The 16723-nt window shown below is 49.9% G+C and overlaps 1 protein-coding gene across 1 annotated transcript in view; it reads right to left on the bottom strand.

The window, feature by feature from the left end:
* The window catches only part of LOC146072888 (uncharacterized), a 52882-nt gene that overhangs the window by 15767 nt on the left and 20392 nt on the right, over nt 1-16723 (bottom strand). Inside the window, exon 2 of the mRNA XM_083180067.1 lies at nt 1996-2178. Within this exon, the coding sequence (XP_083036193.1) occupies nt 1996-2178 (183 nt within the window). The remainder of the gene's footprint in view (nt 1-1995; nt 2179-16723) is intronic.

Below are 16723 nucleotides of genomic sequence, written 5' to 3'. Positions count from 1 at the left end.
CGTCACATCAGGTATTATAGTAACCTCACCTGTCACATCAGGTATAATAGTAACCTCACCTGTCACATCAGGTATACTAGTAACCTCACCCGTCACATCAGGTATAATAGTAACCTCACCCGTCACATCAAGTATAATAGTAACCTCACCCGTCACATCAGGTATAATAGTCACCTCACCCGTCACATCAAGTATAATAGTAACCTCACCCGTCACATCAGGTATAAGAGTAACCTCACCTGTCACATCAGGTATAATAGTAACATCACCCGTCACATCAGGTATAATAGTAACCTCACCTGTCACATCAGGTATAATAGTAACCCCACCCATCACATCAGGTATAATAGTAACCTCACCCGTCACACCAGGTATAAGTAACCTCACCCGTCACATCAGGTATAACAGTAACCTCACCCGTCACATCAGGTATAATAGTAACATCACCCGTCACATCAGGTATAATAGTAACCTCACCGGTCACATCAGGTATAATAGTAACCTCACCCGTCACATCAGGTATAATAGTAACCTCACCCGTCACATCAGGTATAATAGTAACCTCACCCGTCACATCAGGTATAATAGTAACCTCACCCGTCACATCAGGTATAACAGTAACCTCACCCGTCACATCAGGTATAACAGTAACCTCACCCGTCACATCAGGTATAACAGTAACCTCACCCGTCACATCAGGTATAATAGTAACCTCACCGGTCACATCAGGTATAATAGTAACCTCACCCGTCACATCAGGTATAATAGTAACCTCACCCGTCACATCAGGTATAATAGTAACCTCACCCGTCACATCAGGTATAATAGTAACCTCACCCGTCACATCAGGTATAATAGTAACCTCACCCGTCACATCAGGTATAATAGTAACCTCACCCGTCACATCAGGTATAATAGTAACCTCACCCGTCACATCAGGTATAATAGTAACCTCACCCGTCACATCAGGTATAATAGTAACCTCACCCGTCACATCAGGTATAATAGTAACCTCACCCGTCACATCAGGTATTATAGTAACCTCACCCGTCACATCAGGTATAAGAGTAACCTCACCCGTCACATCAGGTATAAGAGTAACCTCACCCGTCACATCAGGTATAATAGTAACCTCACCGGTCACATCAGGTATAATAGTAACCTCACCCGTCACATCAGGTATAAGAGTAACCTCACCCGTCACATCAGGTATAATAGTAACCTCACCCGTCACATCAGGTATAATAGTAACCTCACCCGTCACATCAGGTATAATAGTAACCTCACCCGTCACATCAGGTATAATAGTAACCTCACCCGTCACATCAGGTATAATAGTAACCTCACCCGTCACATCAGGTATAATAGTAACCTCACCCGTCACATCAGGTATAATAGTCACATCAGGTATAATAGTAACCTCACCCGTCACATCAGGTATAATAGTAACCTCACCCGTCACATCAGGTATAATAGTAACCTCCCCCGTCACATCAGGTATAAGAGTAACCTCACTCGTCACATCAGGTATAATAGTAACCTCACCCGTCACATCAGGTATAATAGTAACCTCACCTGTCACATCATGTATAATAGTAACCACACCCGTCACATCAGGTATAATAGTAACCTCACCTGTCACATCAGGTATAACAGTAACCTCACCTGTCACATCAGGTATAATAGTAACCTCACCCATCACATCAGGTATAATAGTAACCTCACCCGTCACATCAGGTATAATAGTAACCTCATCTGTCACATCAGGTATAATAGTAACCTCACCCGTCACATCAGGTGTAATAGTAACCTCACCCGTCACATCAGGTATAACAGTAACCTCACCCGTCACATCAGGTATAATAGTAACCTCACCCGTCACATCAGGCATAATAGTAACCTCACCCGTCACATCAGGTATAATAGTAACCTCACCCGTAACATCAGGTATAATAGTAACCTCATCTGTCACGTCAGGTATAGTAGTATTCTCACCTGTCACAATGTTTGATGTCACATTAAGGAAAGTCCCATCGCCATGTCCTGATACTTCTCCATCATTCCGGAAAGTGACCTCACAGTAATACATCCCGGTGTCTCGGAAATCTGCTCCGTGCAGGGTGATGCTGGCGGATCTGCTGGCAATGAATTCCTCTGGACCCACTCTGGAGATTCTGCCTGTGAAATCAATATTACTATCAGAGACCTCAGGTCCAGTCCTCACCATGTGTCTGTGCCACCAGTACCAGCCGAGTGTCATATTCTCTGCCCCGCTGATGCTGTAGCTACAGGGGAGGGTGACCGAGCTGCCCACTGTGGTGACTATTTCAGGGATCTGGGACACGTTGAGTGTCTGGGTGCGTAATCCTGGTGTAAAGAGAGTGTAATAAGCATTAACCAGCATTATATCAGTTACACATACAGTACAGGTCCCAGTCTGCAGGTGCTACAGTAATGTGATTATAGGGTAACACACACAAGGTAATAACCTGATGCAATGTTATCTCCTCTCACATCTAATTACACCCCAATAACCAGCAGATGGCCCCTGCTGTAATGAGAGAAGTGATGCCCCATACAGCACTGAGCCCCATCCTCACCTGGCACCAGTGTCCCCAGTGTCCCCAGTATCAGCAGCAATAGCACAGCGTCCATCCTGTCACTGTGCGACTGTCACTCAGGAGCTTGGGTTTCTATATTTTAAAAAAATTACACACAGGGGGTGGGGCCAATTCTGGGGCATAGCCACGCCCCCTCCCATGAACATTTAGTAATACATTTATTTTTAATACTTATAAGAAGCCTTAGCAAGCATGCATTGTGGGAATACTGCCAATTACTGCTAAGGGACTTGTGCTGCTGCTCAGTGGCGTAAGTTCATCCCAGTTGCCCGGAGGCAAGATGTGTATTGACCCCCCCCCCATACACACACAAAACCTTATATAAAGTTTACACTGTATGTCTGTTATGAAATATAACAGGCATATATACAGTATGTATACAGTATATCTACATCTAGAGAGAGAGAGAGAGATAGAACTCCAGCAGTGATATCAATGGCCTTCAATTAATGGATTTAAAATTGCAGGGGAGGAGAGGTGCCCCCTTGAGAGCAGGAGCCCGGTGGCAGATGACTCCATTGCCTCCCACAGTTCTGCCTCTGCTGCTGGTTTTATAAATTTTTATAAGGCTTACTATGTCCTTCTTGGTTCAGCTCCAAACTCAACATTGCTTCATACAATTGTCAGAGCTGCCAGACAAGGTCACCAGATACTCGGAGCTGTCCGTATTGTTACACTGATGGACTGTTCAGTGCGTGGGACGCGGTGGTTACGGGGAAGATGTAAGGAGGTGGGGCCGCCTATGGGAGGTACTCTCACCGTGTGCGCATTACATGGACTCTCTACTGTAGGAACCTAGAATCAGGGACTAGCATAGGGAACATTGGCACCTGAATAGGGGGCATCCCATGTCTTAGGCCCTTAGAGTGTAAGCTGTGATATAGGGGGTGGGGTAATTCTGGTTCCCTCGGAAAGACCCATTCTGGCGGCGGTGGGGGGGGGTAGCGCATGCACAAGTGCGTATTTGTGCATGTTCAGATCCCAGCAACAAGCGGCTTCAACAAGTTACGCACTCATTGTGGGGAGGGAGGGACGAGGGCGGAAATGGGGCTCGCCCATGGGAATACTTGGCATTAGCACAGACTGACTTTTATTTTCGAAGGCAGAGGAAATAATTTGGTGGTCTGTGACCATCGAATGATATCTCCTGCTAGGGGTCACATGCAGGGGGATTTGTCCTCTTACACATGCATGTTACCGAGGGGATTCGGGGGGGGGGAGGGGCGTTCTGCCGCTTGCTAATCAGCGAACAACCAGTACAATCATCCCTCTAATGTCCTGTACTAGAGCCATTGGCATGGTTACGGAGGCTTAGAGTAGGTATAGACAGAGCTAGATTAAGGTCTAAATGGGCCTGGAGCTGAAAATTACCAAGGGCCGATTATGCGCAATAATAGGGGTTGTGGCCAGCACCTAATAATGTGGGGGGCGTGACCAGTGTTCTGGTTGGGTGGTCTGCTCATGGGTGTGTCTCTATTTGTGTAAATACTGTCAACTAATTATATATGCCTGGAAAAGGCAGGGGGCTGGCATAAGAAAAATGCAGGGAGATATATTGGCGGGTGCACTCCAAAGGTGCACTCGCAGGATGCCGATGTCCTAAGATACTTGCGGGGTGAGGCGGCACTCCAGTCATAAAAAAATACTGAAAGCCGAAACTTGGTAGACAATATGTCAGCACCTTTTATGTGGTAACCTACGTTCAGGGCCGGCGACAGGGGGGTCAAAGGGGACATGTGTGAAGGGCCCCGGCAATCTGAAGGGCCCCAGAGCCCGGCCGGGGCCTGTCTGTAAGCTGTCGCCGGCGTCTACTCTGCAGTGACAGTCTGTGCCCCGCCCCCACTCATGTCAGTGTGCTGCGGCTGCCTGGCTCTGCCGTCTGTGTGTGCAGTGCGACGCCGCTGGGTCTCTCCTGCTCTGTGTGTGTGTCCACATAGACGTGCCCAGGCAACTCCTAATGTCCAGAACACCCACACCCCCTCTATCTATGGGTGGTATTCAATGAGAATACCTCGCTGCCCCTGACCGGCGAATATGAGCTCCTGCGGCGAACGCCCCAGGGAGCCTGAGGACGGTGGCAGGCAGGGAGATGGAAGTCTCTCTGCCTGCCCCAGAGCGTATGTGGGGGGGAGTTGGGCTCCCCAGGTGCCAGGCAGCACAGGCTGCCCCCCCGGGGGTGCCAGCAGGGGACCAGGTATATTCACTACACCCGATCGTGCATATGTAACGATCGGGTGCAGTGAATATATGAATATCTAATGAGCGGCTCGGCTCCGGCGCCCCCTGCTGGCTGCTGTGTAAAAATATATATATATTTTTTTTTAAATTAAATATATATTCATGTGCTTACAGCACATGAATAAAAATAGCATGCCCCTCCTCAGAATAAAATTCCTGATTTTTTGACACCAAATGTAAAAAACAAAACACTTTATTTTAAAAGTTCACATTCCACTTCACCATAAAAAGATAGCGATTGCTACTCGGTGAATCATGGCGAAAAAAACATTCAAATGTATTCGCCATGTGGTCATTGAATAGGGTGATTCACCGTTTTAGTAAAAAATTCGCCAAACAGCACAAATTCGCCATAAAAACATGGTGAATCAGGCTCATTGAATACCGCCCTATGAGCGAGGAGAGAGGGCGCGAGGAGTGAGGGGCCCGGGCCAGCTTTCTGTTCCTGCCTCCTGCTAGATGTAGATGTCAGTCACAGTCAGTGCCGCGGTCACGCTGTGGCTGTCCTGAAAGGTGAAACACTGTTGATTGGTGGATGGCTCTGGCTATCCACCAATAACAATTGCGGGACTATCTAAAAACTGATTGGTGGATGACTAGTTCATCCACCAATCAGGTTAAACATCAGTGTAAACTTGCTCCCTCTGCCAGCCAGTGAATTTGATGCTGCTGCACTGGAGGAGGAAGTGAGTAGTATTGGGCTGACCCTGACCCAAAGATCGTAAGTCACTTTATTGCAGGGGGTCAGGGGCATCAGAACAGGGGGGGGGCAAAGCAACATACTTCAGTAACATGTCAGTTATTTGATAGGAGCGCTAGATAACACATCCAGCACCAGCAGGCACCCAGAGTGGCAGGCAGGCAGTCCTCAGACTACAAGTCTGAACTCCGGAGGAGCAAAGGAAGAAGAAGGGGGAGTGACATGCAGCAGCACCACACGGAGCCAGGCAGGCTGAGCCTGTCACACAGGCATCCATTCAGAGAGGAGAGTGCTGTCCCAGTGTCCCGCCTTCTGTCTGCTCTGCCTGTGTATGGGAGAGACCCTGGCAGCAACATAAGAAAAGTAAGTGGAGGAAGCTCTAAGCTTACAGTACCTACAAGTTGAGTTACTTTGGGGATGTATTAAGCTATGGGGACATATGGGGAGTGTGTGAACATCTGATGCTCTGGGCATATGAGGTGTGTTGGGACATGTTCTGGACATATGTGGGGTTTGGGGACATGTTCTGGACATATGTGGGGTGTGGGTACATGTGCTGGACATATGTGGGGTGTGGGTACATGTGCTGGACATATGAGGTGTGTGGGGACATGTGCTGGACATATATGGAGTGTGGGGACATGTGCTGGGCATATGTGGGGTGTGAGTACATGTGCTGGGCATATGTGGGGTGTGAGTACATGTGCTGGGCATATGAGGTGTGTGGGGACATGTGCTGGGCATATGAGTGGTGTGGGGACATGTTCTGGACATATGTGGGGTGTGGGGACATATGCTGGGCATATGAGTGGTGTGGGGACATGTTCTGGACATATGTGGGGTGTGGGGACATATGCTGGACATATGTGGGGTGTGGGGACATGTGCTGGACATATGAGGTGTGTGGGGACATGTGCTGGACATATGAGGTGTGTGGGGACATGTGCTGGACATATGAGGTGTGTGGGGACATGTGCTGGACATATGAGGTGTGTGGGGACATGTGCTGGACATATGAGGTGTGTGGGGACATGTGCTGGGCATATGAGGTGTGTGGGGACATGTGCTGGGCATATGAGGTGTGTGGGGACATGTGCTGGGCATATGAGGTGTGTGGGGACATGTGCTGGGCATGTGAGGTGTGTGGGGACATGTGCTGGGCATGTGAGGTGTGTGGGGACATGTGCTGGGCATGTGAGGTGTGTGGGGACATGTGCTGGGCATGTGAGGTGTGTGGGGACATGTGCTGGGCATATGAGTGGTGTGGGGACATGTGCTGGGCATATGAGGTGTGTGGGGACATGTGCTGGGCATATGAGTTGTGTGGGGACATGTGCTGGGCATATAGGTGTGGGGACATGTGCTGGGCATATGAGGTGTGTGGGGACATGTGCTGGACATATGTGGGGTGTGGGGACATGTGCTGGGCATATGAGGTGTGTGGGGACATGTGCTGGGCATATGAGTGGTGTGGGGACATGTGCTGGGCATATGAGTTGTGTGGGGACATGTGCTGGACATATATGGGGTGTGAGTACATGTGCTGGGCATATGTGGGGTGTGAGTACATGTGCTGGGCATATGAGGTGTGTGGGGACATGTGCTGGACATATGTGGGGTGTGGGGACATGTGCTGGGCATATGAGGTGTGTGGGGACATGTGCTGGACATATGTGGGGTGTGGGGACATGTGCTGGGCATATAAGGTGTGTGGGGACATGTGCTGGGCATATGAGGTGTGTGGGGACATGTGCTGGGCATATGAGGTGTGTGGGGACATGTGCTGGGCATATGAGGGGTGTGGGGACATGTGCTGGGCATATGAGGTGTGTGGGGACATGTGCTGGACATATGTGGGGTGTAGGGACATGTGCTGGGCATATGAGGTGTGTGGGGACATGTTCTGTGCATATGAGGTGTGTGAGGACATGTGCTGGGCATATGAGTGGTGTGGGGACATGTTTTGGACATATAAGTTGTGTGGGGACATGTGCTGGGCATATAAGATGGGTGGGGACATGTGCTGGGCATATGAGTGGTGTGGGGACATGTTCTGGGTATATGAGGTGTGTGGGGACATGTTCTGGGTATATGAGGTGTGTGGGGACATGTGCTGGGCATATGAGGTGTGTGGGGACATGTGCTGGGCATGTGAGGTGTGTGGGGACATGTGCGGTGTGTGGGGACATGTGCTGGGCATATGAGAGGGGTGGGGACATGTACTGGGCATATGAGAGGGGTGGGGACATGTGCTGGTCATGAGAGGGGTGGGGACATGTGCTGGGCATATGAGGTGTGTGGGGACATGTGCTGGGCATATAAGGTGTGTGGGGACATGTGCTGGACATATAAGGTGTGTGGAGACATGTGCTGGGCATATGAGAGGGGTGGGGACATGTGCTGGGCATATGAGGTATGTGGGGACATGTGCTGGGCATATAAGAGGGGTGGGGACATGTACTGGGCATATGAGAGGGGTGGGGACATGTGCTGGGCATATGAGGTGTGTGGGGACATGTGCTGGGCATATGAGAGGGGTGGGGACATGTGCTGGGCATATAAGAGGGGTGGGGACATGTACTGGGCATATAAGAGGGGTGGGGACATGTGCTGGGCATATGAGAGGGGTGGGGACATGTACTGGGCATATGGGGGTGGTGGGTGGCAAAATCAGGGACATGCACAGGGGTCCCAAATGGCAGATACACAAAGTTGGGAAGTATGAGATCCTAATGAAATGCAAAAAGTCATGGCCCATTCAAGATGCCTGAGGATAGATTACAAGGTAACGTACAGGGTGTGTTGAAAAATACAGTATAAATAGGGGTATAGCTGGTAGAACTAAAATCAGCATCAGTTCAGAGGTAGGTGTGGAAATTGTCGAGGAGACTGAAGATGAAGTAGAGGAAGGGAAGAACAGGACAGGAGCACAGGTGAGGTAAAGAGGTAGGGTGAGTACATGAGGAAGGAGGACCCTACTCATAAGAGTTAACATACTAAAAATAGGTGGGTGGACGAACGAAATACAATAGGATAAGTAGGAACGGAGGGGAACGGAGGCAGGATAGGAGGATCAAAAGAGGTTAGGAGGAGGGATAGGCTAGTCGAAAAAAAGGGGGTTTTGAGGGAGCGCTTGAAGGAGGTAAGGGAATCAGATAGCCTGATGGGTGGCGGGAGGTTGTTCCAGTGCAGGGGGGCAGCGTGAGAGAAGTCTTGGACACGGGAGTGGGAGGAGGTGATTAGGTGAGAGGTCAGTCGGCGGTCAGCGATGGACCGAAGAGGACAGGAGGGAGCGTGGATAGAGATCAGTGAAGAGAGGTAGGGAGCTGTGGAGGAGGAGAGAGCCTTGTAGGTGGTGGTGAGGAGTTTAAAGAGAATTCGGAAAGGAATGGGGAGCCAGTGAAGAGATAGACAGAGGGGGGAGGCGGAGGTAGAGGAAAATGAGCCTAGCAGCAGCGTTAAGAATGGATTGGAGAGGTGCGAGGCAGGTGAAAGGTAGCCCAGAGAGAAGGATGTTGCAGTAGTCAAGGCGGGAGATGACAAGAGAGTGAATGAGAATTTTGGTCGCGTCAGTGGAGAGGAATGGTCTGATGCGTGAGATGTTGCGTAGGTGAAAGCGGCAAGACTGTGAGAGAGCACGAATGTGGGGGGTGAAAGAGAGGGAGGAGTCAATGATGACACAGAGGCAGCGCGTTTGGTCGGTGGACGTGATCTCGGTTTCACCAATGCTGATGGAGATAGTGGGAGAAGAGGGGATGTTCGGGGGATGGAAGATTAGAAGTTCAGTTTTAGCCATGTTTAGTTTCAGGAAGCGTTGGGTCATCCAGGCTGAGATGGCCGTGAGGCATTCGGAGACCTTGGACAGGAGTGATGGGGATAAGTCGGGGGAGGAGAGATAGATTAGGGTATCATCAGCATAAAGGTGGTAATGAAAACCATAGGAGCTGATGAGGGTGCCCAGAGAGGTGGTGTAGAGGGAGAAGAGGAGAGGGCCAAGGACTGACCCTTGGGGAACACCGACTGGCTGCGGGGTAGTAGGAGAGGAGGAGCTCGGAGTGGAGACGGAGAAGGAGCGATCGGAGAGGTATGAGGTGAACCAGGAGAAGACCGTGCCAGTGATGCCAAAGGAGCGGAGGGTGTTGAGCAGGAGAGGGTGGTCAACAGTGTCAAAGGCAGCCGACAGATCAAGCTGGATGAGGATAGAGTAATAAGTTTTTAGTAATAAGTGTATTCAATTGAGTATGCTTACATTATAAATGCTCCAGTGACTATCAACGTTTCATGGCCACTATGTCCATTTCTTCAGGATATAGGCTGCTGAACAAAAAGTGCAGATGCAGAGACAGTGACTGTGTGACTGTCACTGTCTCTGCACCTGCACTTTTTGTTCAGCAGCCTATATCCTGAAGAAATGGACATAGTGGCCATGAAACGTTGATAGTTTACAGTGTACATTTTGGATTTCCTTTACTATTATGGCACCTCCGGATCCGCTGTTATCTGCCACTTACCACAAAATTGTACATTTACCTCTATCTGCACATTTCTAGTATTCCAGTATCTTACACAGTATTTGGCAATATTTATTGGTAAAGGCAGAGGAGGGTTGTGTGGGTTTGGGATTACGTGGGGGGGGCCCAGAAACATAAGTGTACAGGGCCCAAAGATTTCTGTTGCCGGCCCTGCCTACGTTTACCACACCATATACCCCTTATACAAATCATGCAACACAATAGTAACCCCTTATACTGTACTTGCTTCTTACACATTATGCCACATGGAATGAAACAAAATTCACACCGATTGAGCAAAAATTCACGTTATGCCACACAGATTAATGCAAAATTCACATTTTACCACATGGATTGAGCCAAAATACACATTATACCAGGCATGTCCAAACTGTGGCCCTCCAGCTGTTGTGAAACTACACGTCCCAGCATGCCTTGACATAGTTTTAGCATTCCCTAATTGCAAAACTGTGGCAATGCATGATGGGACTTGTAGTTTCACAGCTGGAGGGCCATAGTTTGGACATGCCTGCACTATACCAAACATATTGAGCAATAATGCACAATATGTTTCATAAATAGGGGCATTGGCGCACATTAAAAATTTACACCATAATGCCCATTACATGTTAAGCCTCACACCATAATCTCCATTACCTATTATGCCAAACACCATAATGCTTATTAAAAACTATGCTACATAAGTGTTGCTTACCTATATGTTCATAGCCAGGGGCTCCATGTTCATTGCCAGGGGTTCCATGCTCATTGCCATGTTGGTTTACATGCTCATTGCCAAGGGTGGAATACATGCTCGCGGTAACTGGGGGACAGTCGCCGCCGGGCAGAAATGACAGCCATTAACAGCCGGGCAGAGAGCAGGGGGCTGCCCGGCTGTATTCAGAGCACTGCATGTCCCGGCTATTTGAAATAATACCCCTTTCATACCAGAAAATGCAGGGAATATGGTCCCAGGATCATGCAGGGACATTCTCGGACTGGCCCCTTTTACACCAGCCTAGTCCCTGCATTTTCTGGTGTGAGGGGGAGAGAAAACCACCCCCGCCCCCTTTAAACAACCAGCTATATCTTCGGAACCAACTGACCCATTTACATGTAGGCTTCGAATGTTTTTTGGTCCCGTGAAACTGGGCCGTTTGGTTCCAGAGAAATCTGTCCTCAAACAGCATGAACAGCCATGAAATTACATTTCAGAAATGAAAAAAAAAAAAGTTTTACCTGCAATATCTCTAGAACCAATGAACCCATATGGACCAGGTATCAGATTGAAGGCCCAGCGATTTGAGTTCAACTGAGATCAACCTTGAGTTTCTGTGATGCCGAAGGGGGAACTGGCAGCCGTTGGAACCGTGTGGAGGTCGAATTTAGCGGGTCCCATGTTATCCTATGGGGAAAACGTTCCAGGTTTGCCTGGCAGTATCTCTGGTTCCCAGGGGGCTAGAGACACGGGGCTGGGCTCGTTGGAAAGCCCTGACCCTCAGCTACAAAATGGGCCTGGAGAGAGTGGGCCTGGAGCTATAGCTCCATCAGGCCCATTGTTAATCTGGCTCTGGGTATAGAGATTTGAGCATAAGAGGGGAATTGTTTCACACACATTGCTTTATACACACTGTCACATCTGAGGGGTGGCTCTGGTCTGGAGCTGGAGTGTAGCGGGAGCTCGGTTCCTGAATAAACTTACACTACATAGAGAGTAACAGGGGTCTGTAGAGGAACCCCACACAGGGGAAGATGGAGTCTCTGAAGGATAGCATGAGCCAATAAGCAACTGGTAAGTGAGATTCGGCTCAGGTTCGCAAAGGCAAGAAGACAGCTGTAGTGAGGATGATGCAATACTGGAACCAATAGCAGGTAGACTGAACAGCAGCTGTAGAAGGCAAACTGAGAACCATGTACACTGGTAGAGGATGCAATGTCCTGGACTGGACACTAGAGGGAGTCCGATAGCAGACAGAGTGGAATGCTCCAGGTGCTGAATTAGCAGAAGTACTGGAGAGCTGTGGAAGCTGCTACTCCTTAGGACATCATTGTACTCACTGATACCTGGCTCCATTCTCAGGGTTTATATAGACAGAGCCTGTAACTAATTGGCTGTTACAGGATGATGCCAGAATAACCATTCCCGGATTGGCTGATGAACTCCTGGGAATCAAACCAATATGGCCGCTCCCATGTTGGAGACACAAACGTTGTTTGGTGTGCATGTGGAAAGGCCTGAGGCCTGCAACAGAGAGAAGGCCCATTGCTGGGTGTTAGTGAGCAACAAGGCCGCTGGCTGCATTCAGCAATGCCCGCTGAGAAGAAGTCTCTGAGCAAGTCTGACCAAGCACCTGGAGCGGAGGTAAGTATGTCTCAAACCCTGAGTCATGACACACACACACTTGTGGATGCCCCCAGCCATGATGGGGACCCGGTGGGGGGTGGTGGTTGCTGGCAAGTGCCTGCTTTGAGGTGAGCGATGGCAGGGGAGCAATGGAAGGGGGGACAGTATGGCTGTCATTAAGGATGACCTCCCTTGTCCGGACATGCCTGGAAGACGGAGGGGGTCCCTAAGGACACATAGGAGTGCGCATCGTTAACAACAGGGAGTGTACACACTAAGCGCTATTGTTCACAATATTGCCTAGTGTGTATGGGGCTTTACACTGACCATTCACCAAGCTGTTGTTCATAACTCTTCCCTTGGTCAGTTCCGTATTTCTCATCAAACACAATTTCTCTTCCCGGTGACACAGCTCAACACTGGGATGTAGTAGGGTCCGGATGGAGCCAGGCACCTATGCTAAAGTCTTGAGAGGCAGGCTCCTCCCCCTCTGCCCCTCTGCATCCCAGATATCTTCAGTTTCGTTTAGGTGCCCACCGGAGTGGGTGCTATGCTGAAGGGCTGCTGGAGCAGCCACAAAGAGAGTTAGCTAGGGTGTTTGTTTTTTTATTAATTTTACACTTTAGTTAGGCAGGCACAGTGTGAGGATTCTTTTAGAATCCTCACACTGACAGCGCAGCAGGGGCTGACAGAAGTGCGTCCTGTCAGCTCCCTGTGCACGGAGTGAGGATGTCTCTCCGTGCAGTGCCTCTACCTCCATCTATAGGGGGTATCCTGGGCTCTGGGGGACCCCTAAGCCGGCTCCCTGCTTAGGGGGGCATCTTGGGCGACGGGCACCCAGCGATGGCGCCCGCCATTTTAAAAGAGTTTCCTGGCTGAACTCCTCGGAGGTTGCAGCCAGGCACAGGAGCTCAGAGCTAGGCAATTCCATGTGATCCCTTCAGAGGGGAGTCACAGGAATAGGAGGAATCCACTACTGGGAGCGGCTGACAGGGGGAGTTTGGCGCCAAAGTGCGGGTTCTCCCCGCTGCAGCCGGGACTTGGTCTCTTCCCTCACTCTGCTGTTTGGCGCTTCTCTGGCTACACTGCGCAGCAAGGAGAGAAGTGATTTCACCGCAGACGGAGTGCTGGGATTCCCTGAGGCGACACTATCCCCGGTTTCTGGAGATCCTGCAGCAGACAGTACCTAAGTACACTGCATATATTGCCTTGGTACTATCGCCTTACTTATTTGCACTTTGTCTATTATCATGACTGAGAGGTCTTCTGCTGCGTTTGGGGAGGGTGTGTCGACCAGGACACAAAACTGCAGGTTTTGTGGTCTAAATTTAGCTGCTGCACAGATGGACCAGGGGGATATTTGCCCCACTTGTGAGGCTTCGCCTAGTGGTACACAGGTACAAGGGGTTGAGCAACCGGAACCTGCTTGGGCTGTGTCTTTGAGTAAGTCTGTGTCGACTTTAGTTCAGCTTTTGCATAATCAGAGGGAAGAATTGGTTAGGTCCCCAAGACCACTGTCTTCCTCTCAGTATTCGGTGGGGTCCATCCCTCCGGCACAGGGTGACCCTGCTTTTCTGCAGATAATGCAGGAAACTGCTTTGGGGGTTCAGAGATTGAATAGTACCCTTTTGGAGCAGTTTAAGGAACCGGGGAGTTCTGCTAAGCTTTCTCTCCCTTTTACTCCTATCCCTTCGGCGGGGCCTGAAGAAGAAGGGGAATGCGTGGAGGAGGTTGAATGGGATCAGACAAATGTAGAGGTCTCTATCCCTGGTGTGGATGATTTAATCATTGCAGTCAAGCAAGCCTTAAACCTGGCGGAAGATGACAGGACCCCTTCTCAAGGGGTGTTCAAACGTCAGCGCAGAGAAGCAGTCACTTATCCCTCGGATGAGGGTATGCAGGAGTTATTAGGCGCTGCGTGGAAAACTCCAGATAAAAAGCCCATTATGCCCAAAAAGTTTTTATCTTGGTATCCTTTGCCTGAGGAACACGTGAAACTGTGGGAGTCGGTTCCCTTAGTGGATGCGCCTGTGGCGAGGCTATCCAAGTCCACAGTGTTGCCTGTTCAGGGTGGAGCAGCTTTTAAGGACCCTGTGGACAAAAAATTGGAGGGCTGTCTAAAAGCCATATTTGAGGGAGTGGGATATACGCTCAGACCAGTTATAGCTTCTGCCTGGGTGTCTAAGGTAATGATTGCTTGGGCGTCCACTTTGTGTTCTCTATTGCCGCCTGATTCAGAGGAGTTTGGTTTAGCTGAAAAGCTTAGGGCAGCTGCGGAGTATACCTGCGAAGCAGGGGAGGAGGCGGTTAAGATGTATTCTACATCTGTTATGGCCAGGAGGGCCTTGTGGCTTAAGGCGTGGGACGCTGACAATGTTTCCAAAAAATCATTAGAGTCCTTTCCTTTCAAGGGAGAGTTACTCTTTGGCTCGGAATTGGAAAATCTGATCGAGCAAGCAACGGGGGGTAAAAGTACTCTTTTGCCTTTGGCTTCTTCTGGGAAGCATAATACTTCCAGGTTTTTTTCATTCAAGCAGTTCTTTCGTACCTCCTTTAGAGGTGGTGCGGCTTCCAGAGGTGCCTCAGGAAGAGGCAGGTTTCCTGCAGGTAAAGGCAGAGGTCCCAGGTCTCGTTTCGGCGCCTTTTCCAGAAAGCAGGCGTCCAAAGGTGATGAAAAGCCCTCGGCATGACGGGCTTGTGGCTCCCTGCTCTGGGACCAGAGTGGGGGGTCGCCTTCTGCTGTTCAGGGATGCTTGGACATTGTCCTGTCGGGATCCCTGGGTGCTCGATGTTGTATCTCAGGGATACAGGATCAGCTTGAAAGGAATTCTCCCTAGGATATTTCTTCCTACACCCCTTCCCAGGGAAGCCGTCCTCAGACAGGCCCTTTTGGGGGCGGCAAGGTCTCTTGTCGACAAGGGTGTGGCAGTTCCTGTGCTTCAGAAGGAACAGAAGAGGGGATTCTATTCAATCCTCTATGGGTGGATCACTTCAAATGGAGTCTTTCCGGTCGGGGCTCCTCAGTCTGGAACCGGTAGAGTTTTTAGCGTCTGTGGACATTCAGGACGCTTATCTGCATGTGCCTATTCACGCAGAACATCAATCTTTGCTGCGGTTCGCAATATGAGATCTTCACCTGTAGTTTCGTGCTCTGCCCTTTGGGTTGGCAACAGCTCCAAGAGTGTTCACAAAAATAATGGCAGTTATGGCAGCTACTCTCAGACTCCAGGGGATCGTGATATTTGGATGATCTACTCTTCAAAGTGGATTCACCAGAAGGCTTGGCAAGGAGTCTGTAGTGATACACTTCTTACAGTCCCATGGCTGGCTTCTAAATTTAAAGAAGTCAAATCTTGTTCCCTCTCAAAGGCTGCAGTTTTTGGGGGTTCTTCTCGATACCCATTTGCATCGGGTTTTTCTCCCGGAAGCAAAGGCAGAGGATATTCGTACGCTGATGCAGAGCATCTTACAGGCAGACAACCCATCAGTCTGGCTTTGTTCAAGGCTTTTTGGAAAAATGGTGGCGACCTTCGAAACGCTACAGTACGCCAGGTTCCATTCCAGACCATTCCAGTGGAACATTCTGGTGTGTTGGTCAGGAAATCCCAAGACCATGAAAGTGGAGAAGGTTCTTTTAACATCGGAAACAAAAATATCCTTGATGTGGTGGACAGATGTGGATTCGCTGCAGATGGGTCGCTTGCTTCGATCTTGGGAGTGGCTGGTGGTAACCACCGATGCCAGTCGCCGAGGTTGGGGGGCGGTAGTCCTGAGCTCGAGGTTGCAGGGTCTTTGGTCCAGGGAGGAATCTTCCCTGCATATCAACATTCTGGAGCTGAGGGCGATTCTGAATGCCCTCTGTCAGGCCGAGAGTATGCTGAAAGGCCTGCCCGTTCGCATACAATCAGACAGTGCCACCACAGTGGCCTACCTGAACCATCAGGGGGGAACCCGCAGCCGGATGGCTATGGTGGAAGTCACGAGGATCTTTCAATTGGCAGAGTCCAATGTGCCGGCCTTATCTGCGATTTTCATTCCGGGAATGAAAAATGTGGAAGCGGATTTCCTCAGCAGGGATGATCTCCTGGAAGGGGAATGGACCTTACACCAGGAGGTCTTTCAGGAGATAGTATCGCGCTGTCGACTGCCGGAGGTGGGTTTGCCCAGATTCTGCGCCAGGACCAGGGATCCTTTGGCTTGGGCAGTGGATGCCATGACAATACCATGGGACTTCAGGATGGCATATGTGTTTCCTCCGTTTCCTATGATAGGACGGGTCATCAAGAGAGTGAATGAGCAGGGGATTTGT

The sequence above is a fragment of the Crinia signifera genome, chromosome 4 (assembly GCF_055691185.1).
Source record: "Crinia signifera chromosome 4, ASM5569118v1, whole genome shotgun sequence".
Taxonomy (NCBI): domain Eukaryota; kingdom Metazoa; phylum Chordata; class Amphibia; order Anura; family Myobatrachidae; genus Crinia; species Crinia signifera.
Note: the sequence above shows the minus strand (reverse complement) of the source record. Positions and strands in the feature narration are given on the sequence as shown.